Source organism: Trichosurus vulpecula, chromosome 5, assembly GCF_011100635.1.
Source record: "Trichosurus vulpecula isolate mTriVul1 chromosome 5, mTriVul1.pri, whole genome shotgun sequence".
Lineage (NCBI taxonomy): Eukaryota > Metazoa > Chordata > Mammalia > Diprotodontia > Phalangeridae > Trichosurus > Trichosurus vulpecula.
Window position 1 is genome coordinate 298,512,097 of NC_050577.1, and position 25,093 is coordinate 298,537,189.

At 48.1% G+C, this 25,093-nt stretch overlaps 1 protein-coding gene across 1 annotated transcript in view; it reads left to right on the forward strand.

The window, feature by feature from the left end:
• Window positions 1–25,093, forward strand: part of GRAP2 (GRB2 related adaptor protein 2) — a 90,260-nt gene that overhangs the window by 57,401 nt on the left and 7,766 nt on the right. Inside the window, exons 4-6 of the mRNA XM_036761033.1 lie at window positions 3,866–3,949; window positions 16,176–16,267; window positions 19,013–19,132. Of these exons, the coding sequence (XP_036616928.1) occupies window positions 3,872–3,949; window positions 16,176–16,267; window positions 19,013–19,132 (290 nt within the window). The 5' untranslated portion in view covers window positions 3,866–3,871. The remainder of the gene's footprint in view (window positions 1–3,865; window positions 3,950–16,175; window positions 16,268–19,012; window positions 19,133–25,093) is intronic.

Sequence of the window (25,093 nt, forward strand, 5' to 3'; positions counted from 1 at the left end):
ATCTCCGCTCTCCTCCTTAAAGCCTAGAAGACCTGGGGTAAGACACTTTACACTTTGGACCTCAGTTTCCTCACCTGCAGGGGAGGGTATTGTCATAAACGATCTCTGAGATCCCTTTCAGTTCTAGAGCTAGAGTTCTATGGCTAAATATTTCTGTCAATGACCCCGGGGGACCTGGGTGCTCAACATCTCTTTGTCCGCTACACAGGGTCATGGAAATTCACATTTGTATAGGATGCACAGCAAAAAGGCAGCTCCTGAGAGAAACCCAGAAACATCCCATTCTCCTGCTTTGTCAAATCTCCTCCCCCTCATGTAGCATAGGACAGCCAGCTGGGCCCCACATGGGTCCCTGCTCACCCCACATTTGCAACACCCTCTCTCCTAGTGGCCGCCTCCCAGAATCCTCCTGGACTCAGCTCAGGGGACACCCCTCAAGGAAGCCTTACCTGACATCCGCATCTCAGCCTTCCCCTGTTAGACTTACCAGGATCCCCACCCTATCCCCAAGCTGACCGTCAGCCCCTTGAAAAGAGAGACAAACTGATTATTCACCTTTGCCTCCCCAGCACCTAGGACAGGGCCCTGCACATGCCACAATGACTGTCATCCTGGCGGGGCTGGGGCCATACCGTTACTACTGGACAGTTTTACCACAGAGGCTCAGTTAACTTTGAGGATCATAGATTAGAGCTAGAAGGGCCTTCCAAGGCTGTTGGGTCCAATCTTCTCACTTTACATAAGAGGAAACCAAGTCCCAGGGAAGATAAAGTAATTGTCCAAGGTCACCCAGATAATGTCAGAGGTAGGGTTGGCACCCAGGTCCTCCTGACTCCAAGTCTAGTGCCCTATCCACCGAGGCAGGCTGCCTCTCACAGTGGCAGAGAGGCAGGGATGTAAAGGGTGGAGTATGAACCCACGTGTGATTAATACCTATTTGAGGAGTGGCCTTGAAATCAGTCTATTTGCCCCTCCCATGTCAGGCATGACTCATGACCAGCCTCTAGATTAGATTCAGGAGGCCAAGGCATCTGATGGCGATCTTCTCAGATCACACAGAGAGGAGTGTGGCTGGTCATGCCAGTCTCTATCAGAGGCATGCCAGCCTGTGGGGCAGGGCCCCCTGGTACTCCCAGATGCCCCTGCTGCAGCCCAGGAGGCCCCCCGGCTTTCCCTTCCCTTGTCTCCCTGGGTCCGGGTTCCCTAGCCCAGACGGATGGTGCAGAAGTGGGGGTGGGGGAGACCTTCCCACTCAGAGCCACTGTCCCGATTTACTAATGATTGAAAATGGTTACTGCTGGAGAGTTGTTTGTTAGCCAACCTCCAGTGAGCGTTTGAGATGCAGTCAAATTTCCAGCAGCAGCTGAAATGTTTTTGTTGCCAAACTGCGGCTTTGAGGATTCCTGTCTTTCTGACAGCCAGTCTCCTTACCGCAGAGCCCAAGGACTCCCTGGGTCACAGAGGCTAAGCCTGGCACCGCAATAAGATAAATCTGTAGGTCCAATTCAACAAGCAGTTACTAAGCATCTGTGAGAGCTGGTGCTTCTAGAGCCCAGAGGTACATTGTTCCATCTGGTCCTCACAGCATCCCTGGGAGGTCAGAGCTATCATCAGCCCCACTTCAGAGATGAGGAAACTGAGGCAAACAGGGCTAAGTGACTTGCCCAAGGTCTTGTTGTTTCAGTCGTGTCCGACTCTTCTTCATGACCCCATTTGGGGTTTTCTTGGCACAGACACTGGTGTGCTTTTTCATTTCCTTCTCCAGCTCATTTTACAGATGAGGAAACTGAGGCAAACAAGGTGAAGCAACAGTCACACAGCTAGGCAATGTCTGAAACAGGATTCTCCATGACATCTTCCTGAACTGGGGCCCAGCTCTCTATTTGCTATATCAAGTTTCACCTGCACTGTGCTTGGCACCAGGGACACGGCAATAGAGCTTTCATTCTCCTGGGGGCGAGCAGCATGGATATGGCGTGGTGTAGTGGAGACAGCAGCTTCACAGTCAGGGGAGCTGGGTTCAAATCCCCCGCTCTCCTACCTTTCTACCTGGATGACTTTACACAAGCTACTTCATGGTCTGGGGCCTCAGTTTCCACATCTGCAAAGTGAGAGAGCTAGACCAGATGCCCTCTAAAGTCCTTTCCAGCTCTAAAATCTATGAACACACACAGTCATTTAGGGATGGGGAGGGTGGTACAGACAACAAAGGGGATGAATAAAGGCCTTCTGTGTAGGAGGCAGCACTTTAGTGAGGCCTTGGAGAGACATGAAGGATCTATGAAGCAGAGGAGAGGGAGGGCATTCCTGGTATGGATCATGGCCCAGGCAAACGCCTAGAGACAGGAGATGGCTCGTCATGTACAGGGAACAACTTGGTGACTGGAGGATGTCATCTATCAGAGAGAGTCATGTAAAATCAGTTTGGAAAACCAGATCAGAGCCAGACTGTGGAGGGCTTTAGACTCCAAGCAGAGGCTTTGTATCCTCTCCTAGAAGCGATAGGGAGCCAGAACAGCTTTTTGAGCAGAGGAGTAACAGGATCGAAGCTTTTCGAGCTGGAAGGGACCTCAGAGGCGATCTATATCAACCCTTCCTTCTTACTGATGAGGCACATGGCGGGGAGTGACTCGGCCAAGGCCACACAGTCCTCTCCGAATCCAGTTTTCTTTCCCCTAAACCATCCTAAAACAAGTCTGTGTTTTAGGAATATCAGTGTGGCAGCTTGAGGAGGAATGGACTAGAGTCAGGGAGGCTAATTAGAAGGCTAATGCAGTAGATTAGCCAAGAGGCGAGAGCCTTAGACACGCAGGGGTGAGGAAGGAAAAGACTTTCGCTGCTCCTTGTGGGGGTAGGGAGGGAGGAGAAGGCAACAGTTCCAAGAGTTTAGAAGGCACTTCTCCCTTAAAGTATTTCATGTAAATGAGCTCACGACAATGTCCTCAATGGATTTAATAGAATTCATTTATTAAGTGCCTACTGTATGCATAGCACTATGCCAGTTATAAAAGAGATAATATAATAATATAACAGAGATAATGATGAAGAAACAAGCCCTATGTTCAAAGAGTTTCCATTCTCCAGGAGGATAAAGTATGTAGACTGATGACACAATAGAAGGCAATCTGAAGAAGAGGAAAAGAGCCGTCACCTCCACAGGCAGGAAGGAAGGCTCCCTGTAGGAGGTGGCCCCTGAGTGGGCCTTGAAGGAGAAGTGGAGAGAGGGCAGCTCTTGTTAGCCACTATTTAGAAATGGTAGAACCAAGATCTTAAGAGGGGAGTGGACTTTCCCAGACAATTTCACTGAATCTGATAACACTGAGGCTTGTCCATTCAACTCTCCAGGAAGATGCCTTTCTATTCTCTAGACCATAAAAATGCTCGCTGTAATCTAGTTGCCATGGAAAAACCTCTACGAAATTTGTAGGACACTCTCACTGCCCCACTGGGCTGCTAGCCCCTCCCCCTTCAAGTCTGGGTGGGGGGGGCCTGGCCCTGGGTCATTATCAGAAGGAAACAGGTTTGGCAGAAGATGCGGATGGCAGGCTTGGCAGGGCCCCCAAAGGAAAAAAAAGATAAAGGGGAAATGGAGAGGCTGAGGAGGGCTCGCCTCTGTGGGCCCTTGTGGTCAATGGCCCGCCTTTGGGCAAACCTCTGGAATGCAGGGAAATGTCCTCCCGGGGAGTCTAGGGCCTAGGACAGAAACAGGTACCCTCCCTGGGTGGCATTTCCCTCTCTGGAGTTACAGGAGCAGTCAGATGGCACTCTCTATGGACTGGTCCAAGGACCCCGAAGCCCACCAGCTGGACAGCTGCCCCTCCCCAGGCAGAAAGGGAGAATAACAGAATTGTCTCTCTTCCCCCAGCCCAGGATGGAAGCCATTGCCAAGTTTGACTTCAACGCCTCGGGAGAGGATGAACTAAGTTTTCACACGGGAGATGTCCTGAAGGTAAGAGACAGAACCCCAGGAAGTGTGTATTTTTTTATCTCATTGGAGGATGAACAGTCCAAGTCATCAGGCCAACACTAGATGTCTGAATCCACTAGGAACTGCACCATTTTCCTCTAAGAATGAGTTTCATGCATGCGGACAAGACCAGCATTTTTGAAAACAACCCGAGGGGGCAGCTGAGCTCCAATTCATTGCTAACTTGGTCTTGGAGAACAGAGAATATAAATTCATCTACCTTCTCCCAGTAGAAAAGTGGAGGAATATAGGGGTGGAATGTGGAATACACCGAAAGGTCCAGGCCCTGAGCCTTGGTCCCTCAGCTTTTCTTTACACTTTACTTTATCAGGAGAGGAGGCTGACTATGAGTGGGTATGGAATATTTTGGGAAATGACTTTTAAAAGTGCAAGAAATTAAAGGTGTCAATAAAACATTTGAAAACCAGTTAAAGGCAAGGCAGAGATTCAGAAAATAAGTAGACACGGTGGGGCCCAACAAACCTCAAGTCATCAGGATCTGTTTTGGGGGATTTTGCTTCGGCTCCAGAGTTGGGGGTGAGGTGTTTTGTTGACTGATAGAAGAGGGAGCCCATAGAATTTTGAGCTAGAAGAGATCTTGGGGATTATCTGGTTTGCAGAGAAAGGAAGTGACCTTCCCAAGGCCATCTGACCAGTGGTCAAGCCCAAACTCAGACCCAGGTCAACTTCAGCACTTCCAGAATCCCATGACTTCACTGGTATGGTCACAGCCCTTCCAGGCCTTCGTCAGACTTCAGCAGTGGCTGTATTTGCTCAATAATTCACTAGCTGGTGGGCCACACCTGAGGATGGCCCAGATGCTGATTACAAGGGGCAGAGGTCCATCCCGAGGCCTCGACACGAGCAGCCTCCGGACCTCCCCTCCCCTCTATTTGGGATGCCAGCTCAGCTCCAGGGCCGTCTGCGCTTGCTCTCCGATGACACTGCCCTGCCCCCCGCCAGCCCCCATCACGGTCCTCCCTCCTCCATTAGACAATGAGATGGGGCTTCCTTTCTAGTATCCTGGCCCAATCATCCCAATGGGGCTTCTACTCTCCCTTGACCCCTTCCCCCGCTCTCCCAAGCTCAGGATTCAAGAGCTCTCCCGGGCCTTTCCTGCCTTCCCTAGAGGCATCTCTCACTCTAGGTCTAAAGCCCAGCACCACCCCCCCCCAAAAAAGGAGAAAAGGCCTTGTCAGCACGAGCCTGAGGCACAGGGAACCATCAGAGGATGAGCTGCCGGGTGTAGCTCCAAGGGGAGGTGCTGGGCCTGGAGTCACCGAGCCCTGGGTTCAAAACCTGCCTAGTACTCTTACTAGCCATGTGACCCTGGGCAAGTCACTCCACTTGTCAAGCCTCAGTTTCCTCATTAGTAAAATGAGTGCCAAAATACTCGTGGAATCCACCTCAAAGGTTGTTGTGAAATTCAAAGGACAGAAGCACGTCAAGGTCCTCAGCAAGCTGGAGACACCGTGCAAATGGCAGCACTGTCTGTGGTGGTGGTGGTGTGTGTGCTTGGCTGCTGAAGAGGGACAGCTACATCCCGGGGGGTGCCTTGGATTGGGTGGGAACTGGATTGAAGTGAGGCTCGGCTGCCCAGAGTCATCGTATTATTACTATGGGGGGGGAGGGGATGACGAGGGTTATTCAACCACTGATACTGCCCCCCCTCATCCCACTACTGGGTCATTGCCCAGCTGGGTTTCCTGGTGGAAACACTCTCGACTCTTGGAAACTATATAAAAGGATCTGTTATTCTCTTTCCTCTCTCTCTCTCTCGTATCATCTCTCCTCTCTCTCTTCTCTGTCTCTCTCTCTGTCTCTGTCTCCTCTCGCTGGTCTCTCTCTTCGCTCTCTCTCCTCTCTCCTCTCTCCTCCTCTCTCCCGTTCCTGCTTCCTCTCCACTTCTCCTGCTCTCTCTCCTCTCTCTCCTCACTCTCTCGTCTTCTTCGTCTCTCTCTACTCTGCTCTCTCTCTTCTCTCCTCCTCGCTCTCGGTCCTCTCTGTTTCTCTCCTCTAATCTCTCTCTGTCCTCCTCTCCTCTCTCCTCTCTCTCTCTCCCTCCCTCTCTCTCTCTGTCTCTCTCTCTCCTCTCTGTCTCTGTGTCTATCTATCTCTCCTCCTCCTCCTCCTTCTCTTTCTCTCTCTGTCTCCTCTCTCTCTCTCTCTCTCTCTACTCTGTGTCTCTTTCTCTCTCTCTCTCTCTCTCTCTCTCTCTCTCTCTCTCTCTCTCTCTCTCTATCTCTCTCGCGTCTTCTCTCTCTCTCCCTCTCTCTCTCCCCCCCCCCGTCTCTCTCTCTGTCTCTCCGTTTCTGTCTCTGTCTCTGTCTCTCTGTCTCTCTCTCTCTCCCTCTCTCTCTCTCTCTCTTTCCCCTCCCCTTTCTCCTCTTCTTCCTCTTCCTCCCTTGGCTTTGATAATGATGCTAATTGAACAGAATATGTGGAGATGGTCCGGACTCCTTCAAGAGCACATGAAAAGCCTTAGAGCAGTTAGCCTTGGGAGCACAAGAGGAAGCATAAACATACCTGACCATTGCTCCAGACTCTGAGAATCCTATATGGATGTGAGAACATCCACAACCATAATTTAATAAACAGATTGGGTGAGGGAGTGTGGTGCAGTGGAGAGACCTGTGGATTTGGAGGCAGAGGATCTGGGTTCAAATTCTACTCTACAATTTACTACTTATGTGACTGTGAACAGGTCGATCGAGCCTTCTAGACCTCAGTTTCCTCAACCGTAAAATAAGAGGCTTGGACTGAATGATCTCCAAGGTCTCTTGCAGCTCTGAATCTTTGAGCCCATGAAGTCAAGGGAACTGTTATAATCAATAAGAGAGGAAGAGAGAGAAGAGGAGAAAGCCCAAGGCAGAGAAAGATGCGCACATTTGTTTGGGGTTCTTTTCCACATTTAATCTCAGCATACTTTCCATTCTGCCTCAAGGCAGGCCTACTTTTAGAAGTTCAGTGGCACTATGGCTTCTCTGGAGCCAGAGGAGCTGGGTTCAAATTCTGCTTCTATCTATGTGACCTTGGGCAAGTCTCCTCCCTTCTCTGGGCCTCAGTTTCTCCATCTGGGAAATGAGTGGGTTCGATTGAATGATCTCTAAAATCCAGTTTGGCTGAGTTCGTGATCCTGGGCCTTCAGGAGTTCCCCAGTTCCACCCAGCCCTTCCACTGCCCACGATGCCTATCCCTTCCCACACCTTAGAAGGGAAGAGAACACCTGCTATATGCCAGGCACTTTGTTGATCCTAGAAGGTTGGCAGTTTCATAAAGATGAAAGCACAGTAAACCTCAGTGGCTGTGATGTCACTCATTTTCCCAGAACTCTCTGCTGGCACTCAGATAATGGGTGTGGAAGATAAGGAAACCAAACTGATGGGGAGATGAGAACAGGAAACAGGAGGCCTCTTGCCACAGTGATAGGAGTAAACCGCCACACTCTACCCCCTCAGCCAGAACGCAGAAAGGGAGGGATGACAGCGTGCCTTCAACACAGCCTGAACGGCCTGCCAATGAACTAGGCTGGAAACCCAGTCTGTCATCTTCCAGGGACGAAGGCAGAGAAAAAGTAAAGGGAAGAAACCTCAGAGCAAAGGTCTGGCAGAGGCCTCTGGTGGAATGAAGGAGCAGGACGGGGTGTGGTGCCTGCCCTGGTTATGGCTTCACATCTTCCTACCTACATAACATTAGCCAAGTCCTTCCCTCTCTCTGGTTCTCAGCTTCCCCACCTGTCAATGAGGAAGTCGACCTACATCACCTCCAAGGTGCAATCCAGACATGCTGGCTGTTTCTAAATTACTTTCTCTGTCACACTTATCTATGCACAGAACATGGGCTGCTTGGCCCGAACGCCCTGGGCCTGCCCCCTGGGGAGGATGGGCTTCTCGGGAGTGAGATGCTCCTGCGTCTTCGTCTTTGATGCGAGCATCAGCTCCCTGGGCCTGAATGCTGATCGCCTCTTACAGGTACCTGAGCATGCACGCTCTCGGATCTTCACCAAGGTGTTCAAGGCCCCGGGAAGCTCTTCCTTGGCAATTTCTCGAGCCTGTTGTTATTCCCTCCATCCAGTCTATGAAGCTCAAAGCTTCCGCACCCAGCATTTCAAGAGGACTCCTGGCCCCGTCCTTGCTTCTCTGAGCTGTGGTTCTCCACCATCATCAGGCCTCCCGTTGGGAGAGCATCATTTTCAGAAACACTCTCCAGGGTGGAGCCTCAAAAGAGCCCAGAGAGGGAGGGAAAGCAGGGAGGGGCATGGCCCATTTTTCAGATGAGAAAACACAGAGAGGTCCTGGTGACTTATGTAATAGCAGACGTGTTAGCAAAGGTTTGCTGTGCAGAGCACTCTACTTACATTATCTCGTTTCATCATCACAACAACCCTGGGAAATGGGTGCTTCTATTTTCCTCATTTAACAGACGAGGAAACTGAGGCACAGAGGAAGTGATTGGCTCAAAGTCACACAACGAATAAAGGTGAGTTCAGGATTGGAACCAGAACTTTCTTTTTTAATGTTCAGTTTTTATTTTATTTTTTCTCACATATAAACAAAACATTTTAATATTCTTTTTTAAATTTTGAGTTCCAAATTTTCTCCCTCTCACCACTTCCCCCCTTCCTGAGAAGGCAAACAATTTGATATAGATTATTCATGAGCAGTCCTGAAAAACATATCTCCAAATTAGCCATGTTGCAAAAGAAAATGCTGACCAAAAAAACAAGAATAATAAAGAAAGTTTAAAAAGTATGCTTCGATTGCACTCAGACCCCACCAGTTCTTTTTATGGAGGTGGATAGCATTTTTCATCATGAGTCCTTTGGGACTGTCTTGGTTCATTGCATTGGGGAGAATAGCTAAGTCATCCACAGTTGTTCATCGTACAATATTTCTGTTACTGTATACTATATATTCGCCTGGTTCTGCTCACTTCACTTCACGTCAGTTCGTAAGTCTACCCGGGTTTTTCTGAGAGCATCCTGCTCCTCATTTCTTATACGACAATGATATTCCATCACAATCATATGCCACAACTTGTTCAGCCATTCCCCAATGGATGGGCATCCCCTCAATTTCCAGTTCTTTGCCACCACAAAAAGAGTTGCTATAAACATTGTTGTACATACAGGTCCTTCTCATTTTTCTTTGATCTTTTTGGGATATAGGCCTAGTAGTGGCATTGCTGGATCAAAGGGTATGAACATTTTATAGCTTTTGGGCAGAGTTCCAAATTGCTCTCCAGGATGGTTGATCAGTTCACAACTCCATAAACAGTGTGTCGATGTCCCAATTTTCCCACATCCCATTCAACATTTGTCATTTTCCTTTTCTGTCATATTAGTTACTCTCATAGGTCTGAACCTTGGTAGCTGAGAGTTGTTTCAATTTGCATTTCTCCAATCAATAGTGATTTTGAGCATTTTTTCATTTGTCTATAGATAGCTTTGATTTCTTCTGACTACTGCCAGTTCCTATCCTTTGACCATTTATCAATTGGGGAATGACTCATACTCTTATAAATTTGACTTAATTCTCTATATATTTGAGAAATGAGGCCTTTATCAAAAATACTTGCTGTAAAATTTCCCCCTAGTTTCTTGCTTCCCTTCTAATCTTGGCTACATTAGTTTTGTTTGTGTAAAACCTTTTTAATTTCATGTAATCAAAATTATCCATTTTATAGCCCATAATGCACTTGTTTGGTCACAAATTCTTTCCTTATCTATAAATCTGACAGGTAAAATATCCCACACTTCTCTAATTTTCCATTTATGTCCAAATCATGTACCCATTTTGACCTTATCCTGGTATATGGTTTGAGATGCTGGTCTATACCTAGTTTCTGCCAAATTGCTTTCTGGTTTTCCCAGTAATTTTTTTTTTCAAATGGTGATTTCTTGTCCCAAAATCTTAGATCTTTGCATTTATCAAACACTAGATTACTGTGGTCATTTACTACTATGTCTTGTGTGCCTCATCTATTCCACTGATCCCCACTCTATTTCTAAGCCAGTACTAGATTGTTTTGATGCTGACCACTTTGTAATACAGTTCAAGATCTGGTACTGCTAAGCCACTTTCCTTCACATTTTTGTCATTGATTCTCTTGATATTCTCAACTTTTTGTGCTTCCAGATGAATTTTGTTCTTATTTTTTTCTAGTTCTATAAAATACTTTTGGTAATTCAATTGGTATAGCACTGAATAAGTAAATTAATTTAGATAGAATTGGCATTTTATTATATTGGCTCAGTCTACCTAGGCAATTAATATTTCTCCAATTGTTTACATCTGACTTTATTTGTGTGAAGTGTTTTGTAATTGTGTTCATATATAGTTAGTTCCTAGATTTGTCTTGACAGGTAGACTCCCAAGCATTTTATATTATCTGCAGTTCTCTTCCTTCTGGATTTTGGTGATAATATATGAAATGCTGATGATTTATGTGGGTTTATTTTCTATCCTGCAATTTTGCTGAAGTTGTTGATTATTTCAACTAGTTTTTTAGTCAATGTTCTAGGATTCTCTAAGTATACATCACATCGTCTGCAAAGAGTGATAGTTTTGTTTCTTCGTTGTCTATTCTAATCCCTTCAGTTTCTTTTTCTTCTCTTTTTGCTATAACTAACATTTCTATAACAATATTAAATGATAATGGTAATAATGAGCATCCTTGCTTCACCCCTGATCTTCTAGTTCATCCCCGTTACAGATAATGTTTACTGATGGTTTTAGATAGATATTACTTATCATTATAAGGAAAGCTCCATTTATTCCTATGCTTGCTAGTGTTTTAGTAGGATTGAGTATTGTTTCGTCAAAAGCCTTTTCTATATCTACTGAAATAATCATATGATTATTGATGATTTTGTTAATGATATGGTCAATTATGCTGATGGTTTTCCTAATATTGAATTATCCCTGCATCCCTGGTATAAATCCCACCTTATCTTTGTGTTGTTTTAATCTCCTTGCTAGGATCTTATTTAAATTTTATTTTTAAATTTTGCCTCAATATTCATTAGGGAAATTGGGCTATATTAGGTTTCCTTTCTCTGTTTTTGCTCTTCCTGATTTAGGTACCAGCACTATATTTGTGCCATAAAAGGAATTTGGTAGTGCTCCTTGTTTGCCTATTTTCCCAAATAGTTTATGTAGTATTGGAATTAATTGTTCTTTTAAATGTTTGGCAGAATTCACTTGTGAATCCATCTGGTCCTGGGGTTTTTTCTTAGACAGCTCATTTATAGCTTGTTCACTTTCTTTTTCTAAGATAGGACTATTTAAATATTCTATTTCCTCTTCTATTAATCTGGACATTTTATGGTTTTGTAAATATTCATCCATTTCACTTAGATTGTCAGACTTATTGGTATATGTAATCGAGCAAAATAACTTCTAATAATTGCTTTACTTTCATCTTCATTAGCGGTGAATTCACCCTTTTTATTTTTGATGCTTGGTAATTTGATTTTCTTCTTTCCTTTTTTAATTCAAATTTAGCAATGGTTTATCTCTTTTACTATTTTTTTATAAAACCGATTCCAAGTTTTATTTATTAGTTCAATCATTTTCTTACTTTCAATTTTATTAATCTCTCTTTAATTTTCAGGATTTCCAATTTGGTGTTTAATTGGAGATTTTTTTATTTGTTTTATTTTAAGTTTTTTTAGTTGTATGCCCAAGGCATTTAGAGACGACAAATTTTGCCCTAAGTAACGTTTTGGCTGCATCCCATTTTTGTTATGTTGTCTCATTGTTGTCCCTTTCTTTAATTAAATCATTGTTTTTATGATTTGTTCTTTGATCTGCTTATTCTTTAGGACTAAATTATTTAGTTTCCAAGTAATTTTAATATATGTATCCCCAGCCCTTTATTGAATATAATTTTTATTTCATTATGGTCTGAAAAGGATTCACCTAATATTTCTGCTTTTCTGCATTTGATTGTGAGGCTTTTAACACCCTAATATATGGTCACTTTTTGTGTAGGTGCCATGTACAGCTGAGAAAAAGGTATACTCCCTTCTATTCCCATTCAGTTTTCTCTAGAGGTCTATCATATCTAACTTTTCTAAAATTCTATCTATTACCTTCTTTTTCCTTAACTTCTTTCTTATTTATTTTATAACCCAGAGCTTTCTGCCTCCAAACCCATTCACTCTATCCACTACACCACACTATCTCAACAGCCTACTTTGTACATAACTGCCCACCTTCAGTTACCAGAGGCTCAGACCATTTTGAGCTGGAAGGGACTTCAGAGATCTCTTGACCTGACCCCGTCATTCGACAGATGAAAGAGCTGAGCCCCTGTGACGGAAATGACTTGTCCGAGGTCACACAGATACAGTGAAGAACTTGGAGTCACAATAACTGAGTTCAAATCCCAGCTCTGCCACTTACTATCTGTGTGGCCTTGGGTAAGTTCCTTAACATCTCTGGGCCTCCACCTCCTCTTCTGGCCAGTAAGGGGGTTGGAATAGATGGTCACTGAGGTTCCTTCCAGCTCTAGAGCTAGAAGCCTATTTCCATAGTCCTGTGGAATTGCAGCATTGGGGTAGGAACCTGCCAGGAACATTGGCTGCTTTGGCATTCCTTGTTCTGAGCTTTCTCCTGGCTCTGACATCCTACGTTCTGAGACCTGCCCCAGCTGTGACATTTGGTGTTCAAAGGCCTTTCTCAGCTCTGACATTCTGAGTTCTAAAGTTCCTCCCATCTCTGACTTTCTGGGTTCTAAGCATCCTCCCAATTCTGACCTTCCCTATTCCGAGGCCTCTCCCAGCTCTGGCAGTCAGTCTATGACTAGGACCTTGGCATTCTATCTCCTTCTATATGTGCCCTTATAACAGCACATGCAAAACAACAGTCTTTCTATGTCTCTGGGAGTCTAAGAAGATGGGGTGGGGTGCTCTGGTGCTGGCTTTGCTCACACAAATAGCCGGGCGGGGCTGACCAGATGACCAAGGTTGTGGCTACTGTCCCACAACCTCCCTATTAGCCTCCCATGGCACCAGACTCAGCCCATTCAGGTCCCTCCCAGGGCTGCTTAGGACACTGTCTCATAAAGTCATTGTTAAAAGGAGATAGTGATGATTTCTCTTCCTTTAAAAAAAAAATGCTGCAATTATTTTTAATTTACTGGACACTAGGTGGCGCAGTGGATAGAAAAGTGTCAGGAAGCCCTGAGTTCAAATGTTGCTTCAGACACTGGCTGTGTGACTCTGGGCAAGTCACTTAAAAATGTTTATTTGCCTCAGTTTCCCCATCTGTAAAATGGAGATATAATAACAGCCCCAAACATGCAGAGCTGTGAGGATAAAGTTAGTTAATATGCGTGTAGAGCATTGCAAACCTTAAAGTGTTCCATAGATGCTATTTAATGATTCCGTTAACTTGTGAGCTCCTTGAGGGCAGGGCCTGCCTTTTGCCTCCTCTTGTATCCCCAGCACTTAGCGCAGTGCCTGGCACATAGAAGGCACTAAATAAATGTAGGCTGAATGATTGGAATATAGTCCTTCCCCCAACCCTTATTTTTAAATGAGAAAAAAGCGGTTCAGCAAAGCCAACTAACACATCGACCAACTCTGATGGTGTATACACTATTCCACACCCACAGTCCCCCACCTCTGCCAAGGAGAAAGGAAGGTTCCTTTCCTCTGAGGCCAAGCTCAGCCATTATAATTACACAGTTAAATAATATTTTTTTTCTCAAACTTTGTGGAGTTGTCACATCCCCTTCCCAGCAGGCCTCTTGGGAAGCTGGCTGGCCACCCCTATCACTCAGAACATTTCTAGGCCCTTTTCAGGGCCCACCTGGCGCTTCCCATTCAACCATTCCCTGGCATATCTCCACCTTCTGACGATGAGCCTGACTTTGACAAAGAGCTGAAAGACCAGGCTGGTCAGTCGGGATTGTCCACAGCTCTTCATTTGGACTGGTGTAGGAGATGCTGGCTTTGACCTTTGGTCAAGACCCAGAGGGGGACAATAGAGTTCCCTGGTAATCCATGCATTGTTGTTCGGTCACGTCTGACTCTTCATCAACCCCCTCTCAGGGTTCTCTTGGCAGAGATACCAGAGTGGTTTGCCATTTCCATCTCTAGCTCATTTTACAGATGAGAAAGCTGAGGTCAACAGGGTGACGTGACTCGCCCAGGGCCCAGCTATGAAGTGTCTGAGGCCAGATTGAGCTCATGTTCCTCACTCCAAGCCCACTGCTCTTTCCCAGTGCACCACCTAGCTGCCCTCATAACCCTCATAATTTACTTTAAAGTCATTCCCAAAGAGGAGTTCCAATAATAATTATCCTAAGATACCCAGACCAGGTGACTCTCCTGCCTGTAAATCTTCAATGGCTCCCTACTGCCTCTAGGAAAAGATATACACCTCACCCTTCAGCCTGGCACTGAAGACTCTCCATACTCTCCATACTCTGGCTCCACCTAGACTTATTTCATGTGGAAGAGGTCTGTCCCAAAGGGAAAAGTGTCAGGACTACAAACACACCCTTCCTTTTTCTTTCAGGCCCAGAACAAAGGGTGATTCAGACCCAGCACCAATGGGTCAGAGGCAACCGGGTCATCCCCACCAGATGGTGCGTAAGGAGAGGTCCTTATCCTGGATAAGGCATTACTGGGCACATCCCCCAGGCCATCCCCCAGGCCTCTCAGTGACACCGTTCATTGGCAAGTCCACCATCTGTAAGAAGAAAACAATACCAAAGGGTCCCTCTCCGATGAGCTCATGAGAGCACGTACGCAATTGGCCCTTTACGTGTATCACAAATCATTAGTTCAGACTAGGATTCTAGATGTTCTTCAAAACTGACAGGTCATCTCCCACCTCTGGGCATTTGCATGAACTGTACCTCAGGAGTGGGACAGACCTTCCTCGTCACCCCTCTCAGAATTCTTTCCTTCTTTCAGGCACAACTCATGGATCACCTTCCCCATGGAGCCTCTCCAGATCTCCCCTCCCCATTCTGGTTAATACTCCCTTTCTCTTCAAATTACCCTCTATTTCCTTATCTGCATACAACTGAATCCCCAGGAATCTTCCTCAGTTTTTGTATCCCTAGTCTGTCATTATTAGCTCATGTAACTTTGAACCATACCTATTATTATTATTGTTAACAACAACAACGACTCAGAGACCCCTTCCAAGTAGTTTGCACAGTGCCTGGCACACCAAAGGTGTTTAATAAATGCACGCTGAGGCAGCGGAGGTCCCTTGTGACCCTAAACCTAGGGTCCTAGAAGTGACTTCCCCAAGGTCAGGCAGGTAGTGAGAGGCAGAGCTAGGGACGGAAGCCAGGCTGGGGCAGGGGGTCTGAAGATCTCCTCCACCTTCTTTCTATTAGCTCATTAGCACCCGCTTCCTTGATCAGAAAAGCAAATTGTTGTAGGTGAAGGCCCCTGGGAGAGCTGGGCCCTGAGGTTCTGAGCTCAAGGCATTCTAGAAGTTTGAATGGAGAACCATGGGCCCTAAGGGGTGCGGGCAATCCTTGCCAAGTCAGCACCAAGGCCCTGGTACTGGATGGGGGACAGACAAGGGCTTTGGGGCTACCCCTCTCTTTCTCCCCTTTGGCTATCATTACTTCTTTCCCTATGAGACTCATTCATTCATTCCACAGTACTGATTAAGCACCTACTAAGCTCCTGGCCCTGTGCAAAATGCAGGAGACATAAACACAAAGATCAGACAATATCTGCCCTGAAGGAGCTTACATACGGTATGATGGGGGTGGACCCGGTGGGAGAGGAAGTAAGGATTTGTTAAGGGCCTACTATGCGCCAGGCACAGGGCTAAGCACTTCACAAACATCATCTCATTTGGTGATAATGTGTAGACAGCTAAGAAAATGCAAGATATAGACAAAGAGGTAAAGTGAGACACTGGCCGCTGTCACTGTACTGTGGAGCTTCGGTTTCCTCATCTGTTAGATGAGGGAGTTGGACTAGATAGTGTCTAAGGTCCCTGAGGTTCTACCAGCCTAGGCTCAGGACAGGCTCCATAGGGCGTGGGCTTGGAGCTGAGCTTCGAAGGAAGCCACAGATTCTGTGGGGTGGAGGAGAGGAAAGCATGCACGCCTGGCATTGGGGACAGCTTGGGCAAAGGTTTAGAGACAGGAGATGGGATGTCAGGCATGCAGTAAAGCAAGTAGGCTGGTATAACATCTAGATGCCTGGTTCTTCTCCATGCAGATTCTTAGCAGCCAAGATGAATGGTTCAAAGCGGAGCTGAGGAGCCAAGAGGGCTACGTACCGAAGAATTTCATAGACATTCGCTTCCCTAGGTAAGTGCCAGCAGGGCATCAGGGAACCTTCTGAAGGGATGGAGATAGTGTGTGTGTATGCGTGTGTGTGTGTGTGTGTGTGTGTGTGTGTGTGTGTGTGTGTGATGTATGCGCGCACGCACGTGTAGGGGAAAGGGAAAAGAGAAAAGTGGAGAGGAGACAGTTACATATAACAAATAAATATATGTTTAGCTCTCTGGGCAACTAAGCGGCACAGTGAATAGAGCGCTGGTCGTGGAATCAGGAAGACCTAAGGTCAAATGCATCTTCACACAAATGCCTAGCTGTGTGACCCTGGGCAAGTCACTTGACCCTGTTTACCTCCGTTTTCTCATCTGTAAAATGAGTGAGAGAAGGCAATGGCAAACCACCGCAGTGTCTTTGCTAAGAAAACCCCAGAAAGGGTCACGAAGAGTCAGACACGACTGAAAAATGAAACAATTCATTAGATAGACATCTAGATACAGGGATATGGTTGCTGTAACTCAGGTGGCTAGATGGTGCAGTGGATAGAGCCCTAGACATGGAGTCAGGAAGACCTGAGTTCAGATCTAATCCCAGACAAGTATTAGCTGTGTGTCCTTGTTCAAGTCACTTAACCTCTGCTTGCCTCAGTTTCCCCAACTGTAAAATGGAGGTAATGATAGTACCTGCCTCCCAGGGTTGTCGTGAGAATCAAATGAGAGAATATTTGTAAAGGGCATGGCACATAGTAGGTGCTTAATAAATGTTTGTTAGTTAACTGGCTGTCTGAAGTGTTGGTGTGTTCTCAGCGGATCAAGCTGAGCTCTCCCCATGCCAAGCTCCCTTCTCTGTACAGAGCATCATGGGCTGAGAAACGGTGTGTTATATTGTAGGTCTGGGCCTTGGAGGCAGCAGACCTGGATTCAAATCCTGCGCTCCATGGTTTATCAGTTGGGTTAATCATTCCTCCTCTTTGAAGCCAGTTTCACCATCAGTAAATTGGGGCTAATGATCTCCCAAAAGGATGCTGGGAGAAAGGGCTTTGTAGCTTTGAGAGCAGAATAGAAATCAACAGCTGCCATCGCATTTTCCTATAACCATTTGTTATTCACCTGCCCTTTGCAAAGCCATGACTAATTAGTCTTAAAAGGCCTCTAATTAGCTCCTGTTTAAGTCTGTGAATATTTGCCCTAGAGATGCCCTCAAATCCCTCTGGTTACAGACCAAGAAGTCCCCACACTTCCTCACTAAGGGCAGGCCTTATACCTGAGCCTCTGAGCTCATCTCTCCCCTTCTCCAGGGCCCTTGTCCCAAGGGTCACTTTTGCCCTCTCTGTCTCTCTGTGTCTGTCTATCTTTGTCTCTTTAGCTTTCTCTCTGTGTATCTCTCTCTGTCTTTGTGTCTCTCTCCATCTGTTTCTCTCTGTGTGTCTCTGTGTCTCTCTCTTCTCTCTCTGTCTCTCTCTGTTTCTCTCTCTGTTTCTCTCTCTCTCTCTCTGTTTCTCTCTCTCTCTCTGTTTCTCTCTCTCTCTGTTTCTCTCTCTCTCTGTTTCTCTCTCTCTCTCCGTTTCTGTTTCTCTCTCTCTCTCTCTCTCTCTCTCTCTCTCTCTCTCTCTCTCTCTCTTTACCTATATCTCTCTGTTTTTGTCTCTGTCTCTCTGTGTGTCTCTCTCCCTCTTCAGACACTCTCCACAACAATTCCTTCCCAGAGCTGTAGAAACCCCAGTGATCACCATCAATTACCATCATCATTGTTTTTTGTTGCTCCCTCTGCCTATCCACACTCTCATAGGATGTGGGCTTAGAGGAGCAGGAAACAACTTCAAAGTCCAACCATCTCATTTTACACACTGGGAAACTGAGGTCGGGAGAGGAGACAGTGGTTGGCTCAAAGTCCCAAAGGCTTCCCTGACCCTAAGAAGAAAGAGCTTCCCTTGACCCTCCAAGCTCTGTTCTCTCCCCCTCCCCATGTATCTTTTATATCCCTCCTCGGAGAATCTCATTTACACATAGATCTGGCCAAGTCAGTGGAGGTCTGCACACAGGAAGAGCTTAATAAATGTGCATTCCTCTGGGCTCAGAAATCCTTGTTGCTTTCTTAGTCCCTACAGGTGGTGCAGTAAAAGAGTCTGAGGATCTGAGTTTGAATCCTGCCCAGCTCTTCCATAAACTACTTGGGTGACCTTGGACAAGGCCCTTCAGATCTCTGGGCCTCAGTTTCCTCCACTAGGAGGCCCCCAAGGTCCCTTGTGGCTCTCAACCCAGGCTCCTATCATTCGATCAATCAATCAATCACTGAACATTTATCAATTGATCATGCGGCCTCCCCGCCTCCCTGTTGTGCTGTGGGCTGCCGCTCTTTTCTCACTCCCCACTCCCACATAGCTTTCTGGTCCTGAGCCCCAAGAACCAGGAATGGAGAATTCTCCCTCAGGCACATCCTCCCAGCAGTGTTTCTCCGCCCCCCCCCCCCACCGGCTGGTCTTTACGCCCCTTCTAGCAGTGACTCACTCCCACATTGTCCTGATTCTGTACCCAGTGTATTTCCATGACTCAAGTCTTCCCAGCTGGAGGATTACTCACTTCGGTGAGATTTACTCCCTGAAAAAATGGGAGGATTGGTTTTGTTTCTGAGGAAGGCATTTCCTCCAGTCACTTGTCCATCTCTGGCCCCTGCCCTGGCCCATTTTCCCCCTTCTCCTCCCCTCCTGTGCCCTTCAACTCCCCTTCCTCCTCCTCCTCTTCCTCATCATCGTCTCCCTGATTTGTGCCCCCTTTACAGCTGGTTTCACGAGGACATCTCCCGGCATGAAGCAGAGAGTTTCCTCATGGCCAAGGACATCGGCTTCTTCATCATCCGAGCCAGCCAGAGCTCACCTGGGGATTTCTCCATTTCTGTCAGGTACTGACTGGCACTACCCAGGCAGCCTCCCGCCTGGCATGGGGGTCAGGGGCACGGACACAAGGAGCCGTCCCTGTGGAAGCCATGTGGTGTGAGGTGTGTGAGCAGATATCAGAACATGGAGAGGAGGCTGGGGAGAGCCCGGGACACCCCATCGTCCATCTGACTTAGAGGATAAATTCTGACATGTCTGTACCCCCAATGGCACTCCACAGAAGTCCTCCTCAGAGGCCCTGCTGGGGGCGGGCCTGGCCTCTGTCTGGTGCCCCAAGGCCGAGCCAGGTTCAATGTTTGGGGAGGCTCAGCAGCAGCCTGGCCACAGGGGACGGATCTTTCAGAATCAGCATCTTCTGAGAATATCTACCAAGTCTGCCAATGAGCATTTATGGATGCCCTTACAATTAGTGTGAGGGAGCTTTCCGGCCCTGTGGAGGACATCAGCAGTGAGGGCTGGATAAAGGGCTGCAGGCTGGAGGCCAGGGCAGCCACTGCTCCTGGCTGGCTGCCACTCCATGAAATCACCAGATCCCCAGCCCTGAAATAGATGTAGGCGACTCACCCGGGGCTACACAGGAAGTGAGGGGCTGAGGTGGAACCTGAACTCAGTCCCTGGGACTCTGAGTTCAGGCCTCTGCCCCAGTCTCCTCGAGCCAGCTCCTCTCTCTTTAGGCAGTAGCTTCCTCCTCTCTAAAAGGCGGGGACATCACTGGAGCAGGAGAACGTTGCTGCCTGGGGTACTTGAAAGCCTGATAAGAGGAGGAGGCAGAGTATGGGGGGGGGATGTCCATTGGCACCAGGTTCAAATCCCACCACTGCTGCTTACTACCCAGATGATCTTGGACAAGTGATTTTCCCTCTCTGAGCCTCAGTTTCCCTCCCTATAAAATGAGGGATTAGACCAGACAACATGCAGTCTCCCCACCAGCTCTAGAGCCGGTCCAGCGACTACCAAGCTAAGTGACCTTGGGCAAGTCACTCAAAGGCTCTGTGCCTCAGTTTCCTCCTCTGGACAGGATTAAGCAAGCTAGCTGACATCTGAAAAGTGCTTGAGGAACACTCGCCATTCTTACTGTTAGGAGCTGGTGTCTGAGGAGGTCTCTCCCGGTTCTAAATCTATGATCTCCACATGACAATGTCGACCAGAATAACAGCTGGCTTTGTTTAGCACTTCGCATCCACCTAAGTGGAGAAGAGGACAGAGTTAGGAAGAGCCGAGTTCAAATCCGGCCCTGGGCTAGCTGTATGACCCTGGTCAAGTCACTTAACCGCTGCCTGCCTTGGTTTCTTCCGCCGTAAAATGTGGTCAGTAACAGAACACCAGTGTCGTCGTGAGGACCCGATGACGTGATACATGTAAAATACTTCCAGGATACTAGGAGTTATTATCATCATCTCGGTGTATCCTCACAGCAGCCCTGTGGGTAGTGTTACCACTGCCATTTTCCAGGTAAGGAGACTTGAGGCTGAGAGATGTTACATGACCTTCACAGGGTCGGAGGTGGGATGTGAACCCAGGTCCTCCTGACGCCCCATTCAGCGTTTTATCTGTGACACCCGCGGCTGCCTCTCCAACACGACCCTGGTGCGGCCTGGAGGGCCAAACGGAAAGACAGGCTCTGGCCAAGTCGGGTCATCGATCAGATCAGAGAGGGAAGGTCCTGGCTGCTCCTGGGGACCGCATCAGAGTGTGCAGGCAGGAAACGAGCTTTGTCTCCAAGGGCACCGAGGGCAGACCCACGGTGAAGCTCACAGGGGGCCCTCCGTCCAATTCCACCCTATTTTCTAAGCAATTGCTGCTTTATTACCTTTAAGTACTCTAATCATCATCTAGGTTAACAAATTAGGAGCCCTGCAGAGGTCTGTTTTAATATTATTGTTATGTTGATTGCAAATCATTTCTATTTCCACCCACAGAGAAATGATTTGTAATTAGCATAACAACAACTTGGATCCAACTGGGGGGTTGCAGGAGTGTTTGAATATAGTCTCATCCCCTGGCAGGTTAAACATTCCCCCTGGAATAGCGTAGTAGGTGCTTAAATAAAAAGCAACGGAGCAGAACTGAACTGAATTAATTGGAGGTGAAAGAATGCTCCGGTGCTAGTCACAACAAACCGGGGTATGGTCCTGGACAAGTCTCTGTGCCTCAGTTTCTCCATAGGTCACATGAGAAGCACAGATCAGTCCCAGCTCGATGATCCTTCAGGGCATTTGTTAAGCACTCCTGTATATCAGGCAGAAAAAAAGATAAAAAAGGGGAAGACCAGCACCTGAGTTCAGGTGGCTTACTCTCTACACAGAGAAGCCACATCCCAATTCATTTTCTGAGCAGACGCTTCTTCCAGCCCGGGTCCAGCGTGAGAGGTCACAAACTCCAAATCAGCGATGGCCAAACTAATGAGGCTGGGCTGCCCAGAGAGCCGCGGCTGGGCTTTGGCTTCCAGTTTTGTCATAATACATATCGGAGGCAGTGTACACAGGGTGCGGGGCTTGGAGTCAAGGAGATCTGGGTTCAAATCCTTCCTCTGACACTTGGTAGCTGAGTGACCCTGAGCAGGCTCCTTTAACCTCTAACCCTAACCCACTCCTTAGCATTTGTCTACTAAGCCATCAGCAGCTGGGTGGCACAGTGGATAGAGTACCTGGCCTGGAGTCAAGGAAGACCTGAGTTCAAATCTGCCCTCAGATGCTCACCAGCTATGTGACCCTGGACAAGTCACTTGCCCCTGTTTGCCTCAGTTTCCTCATCTGTCAAATGAGCTGGAGAAGGGAATGGCAAACTACTCCAGTATCTCCGCCCAGAAAACCCCAAATGGGGTCACAGAGAGTTGGACAAGACAGAACAACCACTAAGCCATAGATGGATTGCAATATGTCTCTGTGAAGGGAGTCGCCACACTGGGAGGTTCCCCCATGTGTCCAGAGAAGCAATGCATAGGATTGGAGAGGCCACTGGACTGGAGTTAGGAGCCCTGGGCCTGGCCCTCACTTGCTCATGACCTTGGGTAGGCTTCTTTTCCCTCCTGGGCCTCAGTTTCCTCACCTGTAAAAGGAAGAGATGGAACCCGATGGTCCTCTTCAGCTAGCATCCTACACCCGCTGTGAGTTTCAGCTCCCTCTTGGGTAAAATGAGGGGCCCCAGGACCAGGGTGGGGATCCGGGGCAGGACCTCGGAGGCCGTCTCATCCAGCCCCCTCATCTCACAGTTGGGAAGACTGAGACCAGGGAGCCTTCATGCATCCAGCTGGGCCCCAGATCTGAGGAGACTGAGGGAGAATCTCCCAGGGGCCTTTGGTCCTTGACATCAGAACCATCCTGGGCTCCTCCAGCCCTCCTCCTGCTTGTTGACTCTGCCTCGCCTCCAATTTCAAACCCATCTGCAGCGAGGGCCTGGGGGGGGCCGCCTCCCTCTGCCGTGGCAATGCGGCTCCTCGTTAGCGTGGCTGATGTTATTATCATCGTCCCGGACAGGTCATAAATCTGGGCAGGAACGTCTCATCCTGCAGCCCAGAGACCCATTTTTAAAAGTGAATTCTGTCTCCTGTCCTCAGCCCAGATAGCCATGCCCATCTAGCAAGCATCTGAAGTAGCCTCCCAGACAGCCCAGGGTCCAACCTCTGTTCTGAGACCTTACTTCTAAAGGCCCCCAGCTGGCCAGTTGTAACCAGCACTTGGAACCAGAGATGTAACAACCATAGGGCAAGCAGGGCTTTTTCCCAGGATGCCAGACTCCAGAGGGCACATCACCTCCACCCACAGCAATCTGAGTCACTGTCCCAGATGGCCAAGGCTCCCCCAGAACTTTGTCCATGCTGCCTAAGGTCCTGTAGCCAGGTTGCGCCTGCCCCAGGCCCAGTGCCAACAAGGCTGGCCTCCAGCATGGGCCACTGCCTTCCACCCCTCCTTCCTGCTCTGCCTTCCCCGCTTACTCTCCCAAGGGGGGGTGGGTGGGCTTCCACTGGCTTGGCTGCAGGGGCTCAGCCCAGCCTCAGCCTAGGAGGGACGGGGATGTACTGTGCTGAGTATTCTCTCCCACCCCTACCGCACTGACTCACTTTGCCTCTGTGGCAAGAATTCCAGCTTTATAATCTGGTAGATGACTCTGACCCTGGAATCCTCCTGATAATAAAAGTGCAGTTGTTTATGAGCCTGAACCCTTAGGTTAAAGATAGCACATGAATGATGAGAACTTCCTTGGGATAATATCTCCCCCCACCTCCCACTGCCCCTTCCCTCCCTGCCTCCTCTTCCCCCTCCTCCCCCTCCCCCACCTCCTCCCCCTCCTCCTCCTCCTCCTCCCCCTCCTCCTCCTCCTCCTTCCCCCCCCTCCCCCTCCTCCTCCTCCTCCTCCTCCCCCCCCCCTCCTCCTTCCCCTTCTCCTCCTCCTCCCCCCAGGCAGGTTAGGAGCCTTAATGAATGCCAGCCCCATCACGCAGGTCGACATGGAAAGAGCTGCCACCCAGAGATGAAGCTAATAGTAACAGCTGACCGCTAGATAGCGCTCGACCACTTACAAAGCCCCTTCCCATCTGTAACTTCCTTTAAACCTCACTGCAGCCCTGTGGGACAGGCAGGGGTGGTGGGACAGGCAGGGGAGAAAGGAAGGAAGGGGCAGAGTCACTGAGCTTGAGGATCAACTGTGTGACCCTGAGCCTCAATTTCATCGTCTGCAAAATGGGCACAAACCACTCAACGACGGGCATTGAGAACACTCCGTCTCTCACCTCCGGGCCTTGGCCCCGGCTGCCTGGCTCCTGGGATGCCTTCTCTCTTCACTCAGGTGTCTCAGAATCCCTGGTTTCCTCCAAAGTTCGATTGCTACATGAGGCCTTTGCCAACTCTGCCCACCCAGCAAAGTTGCTGGGATATGGTATAGCAGATAGGGACTAGGAGTCAAGGCCTGAGTTCAAACTCCACCTCAAATAACCAACTAGCTGTGTGACCCTGGACAAGTCACAACCTTTCTGTGCCTCAGTTTCTTTGTCTGTAAAATGAGACAGTTGGATTCCCCGGCCTCTAAGCTCCCTTCAAGCTCCAAATCTGAGGCCACAGGTTCCCCACCTCTATATCCAGCACCTTGCCCCCCACATTGTCTCATACCTATTCTGTGTGGACCCACGTATGTCCACATTATCTCCCCCTACCAGTAGAATGTAGGTTCCTTGAGGGCAAAGACTTTTATTTTTGTCTTTGTGGCTCTAATGTGGGGCATGGGGCCTAGAATACAGCAGGTGCTTAATAAATGCTCATCCATCCATCAGACTGATGGAAGCAACAGATACTCATTAAGCACCTCTTACCTTTCAAGCATTATGCCATATGCTCTAGGCATGAATATTCTCTGCCCTTGAGGAGTTTATCCTCTGCTGGGATGAAGCTCGCCTCTCTCGATGGATTTTTGTCCATTTTTTCAAATATTTATTCTCTCTCCCTCTTGTCCTCTCCCCTTACTGAAGAAATGTTTAAAAATAAAAATAAAATCCTCATAACCGATATTTATAGTCAACAAGACAAATTCTCCCATTGGCCAAGTCCAAACACAGAAGTCTCGCTCTGGAGGCAGGATGACAGCTTGCTTCATGGCGGTCTTCTCGGTCTCCTGTCCCAACGACCGGTGAATAAAATCTGGCTGCTCTGCCCCTCCCCCCGTATCAGACTCTCCTAATCAGAACTTGTGATGGTTCATGGGACCTCAGAGGCCCTCAAGTCTGGTCCATTGATGGCAGAGACTCCTCCCTTCACCATCCCCATTAAGTGGCTACCCGGCCTTTTTCTGAGGACCTCCGTGGAGGAGGCAACTCTCAAGGCAGCGCTACCCCACTTTAGGCCAGCTCTCATCCTTGGGAAGCTTCTCCTGACCTCCAGGCCCAAATCTGCCTCTGCCAGTCCCCCACTACTGCTAATTCTGCCTTCTGGGGTCAAGCCAAACAAAGTCTAATCCCTCCAAGGATTCATCCATTT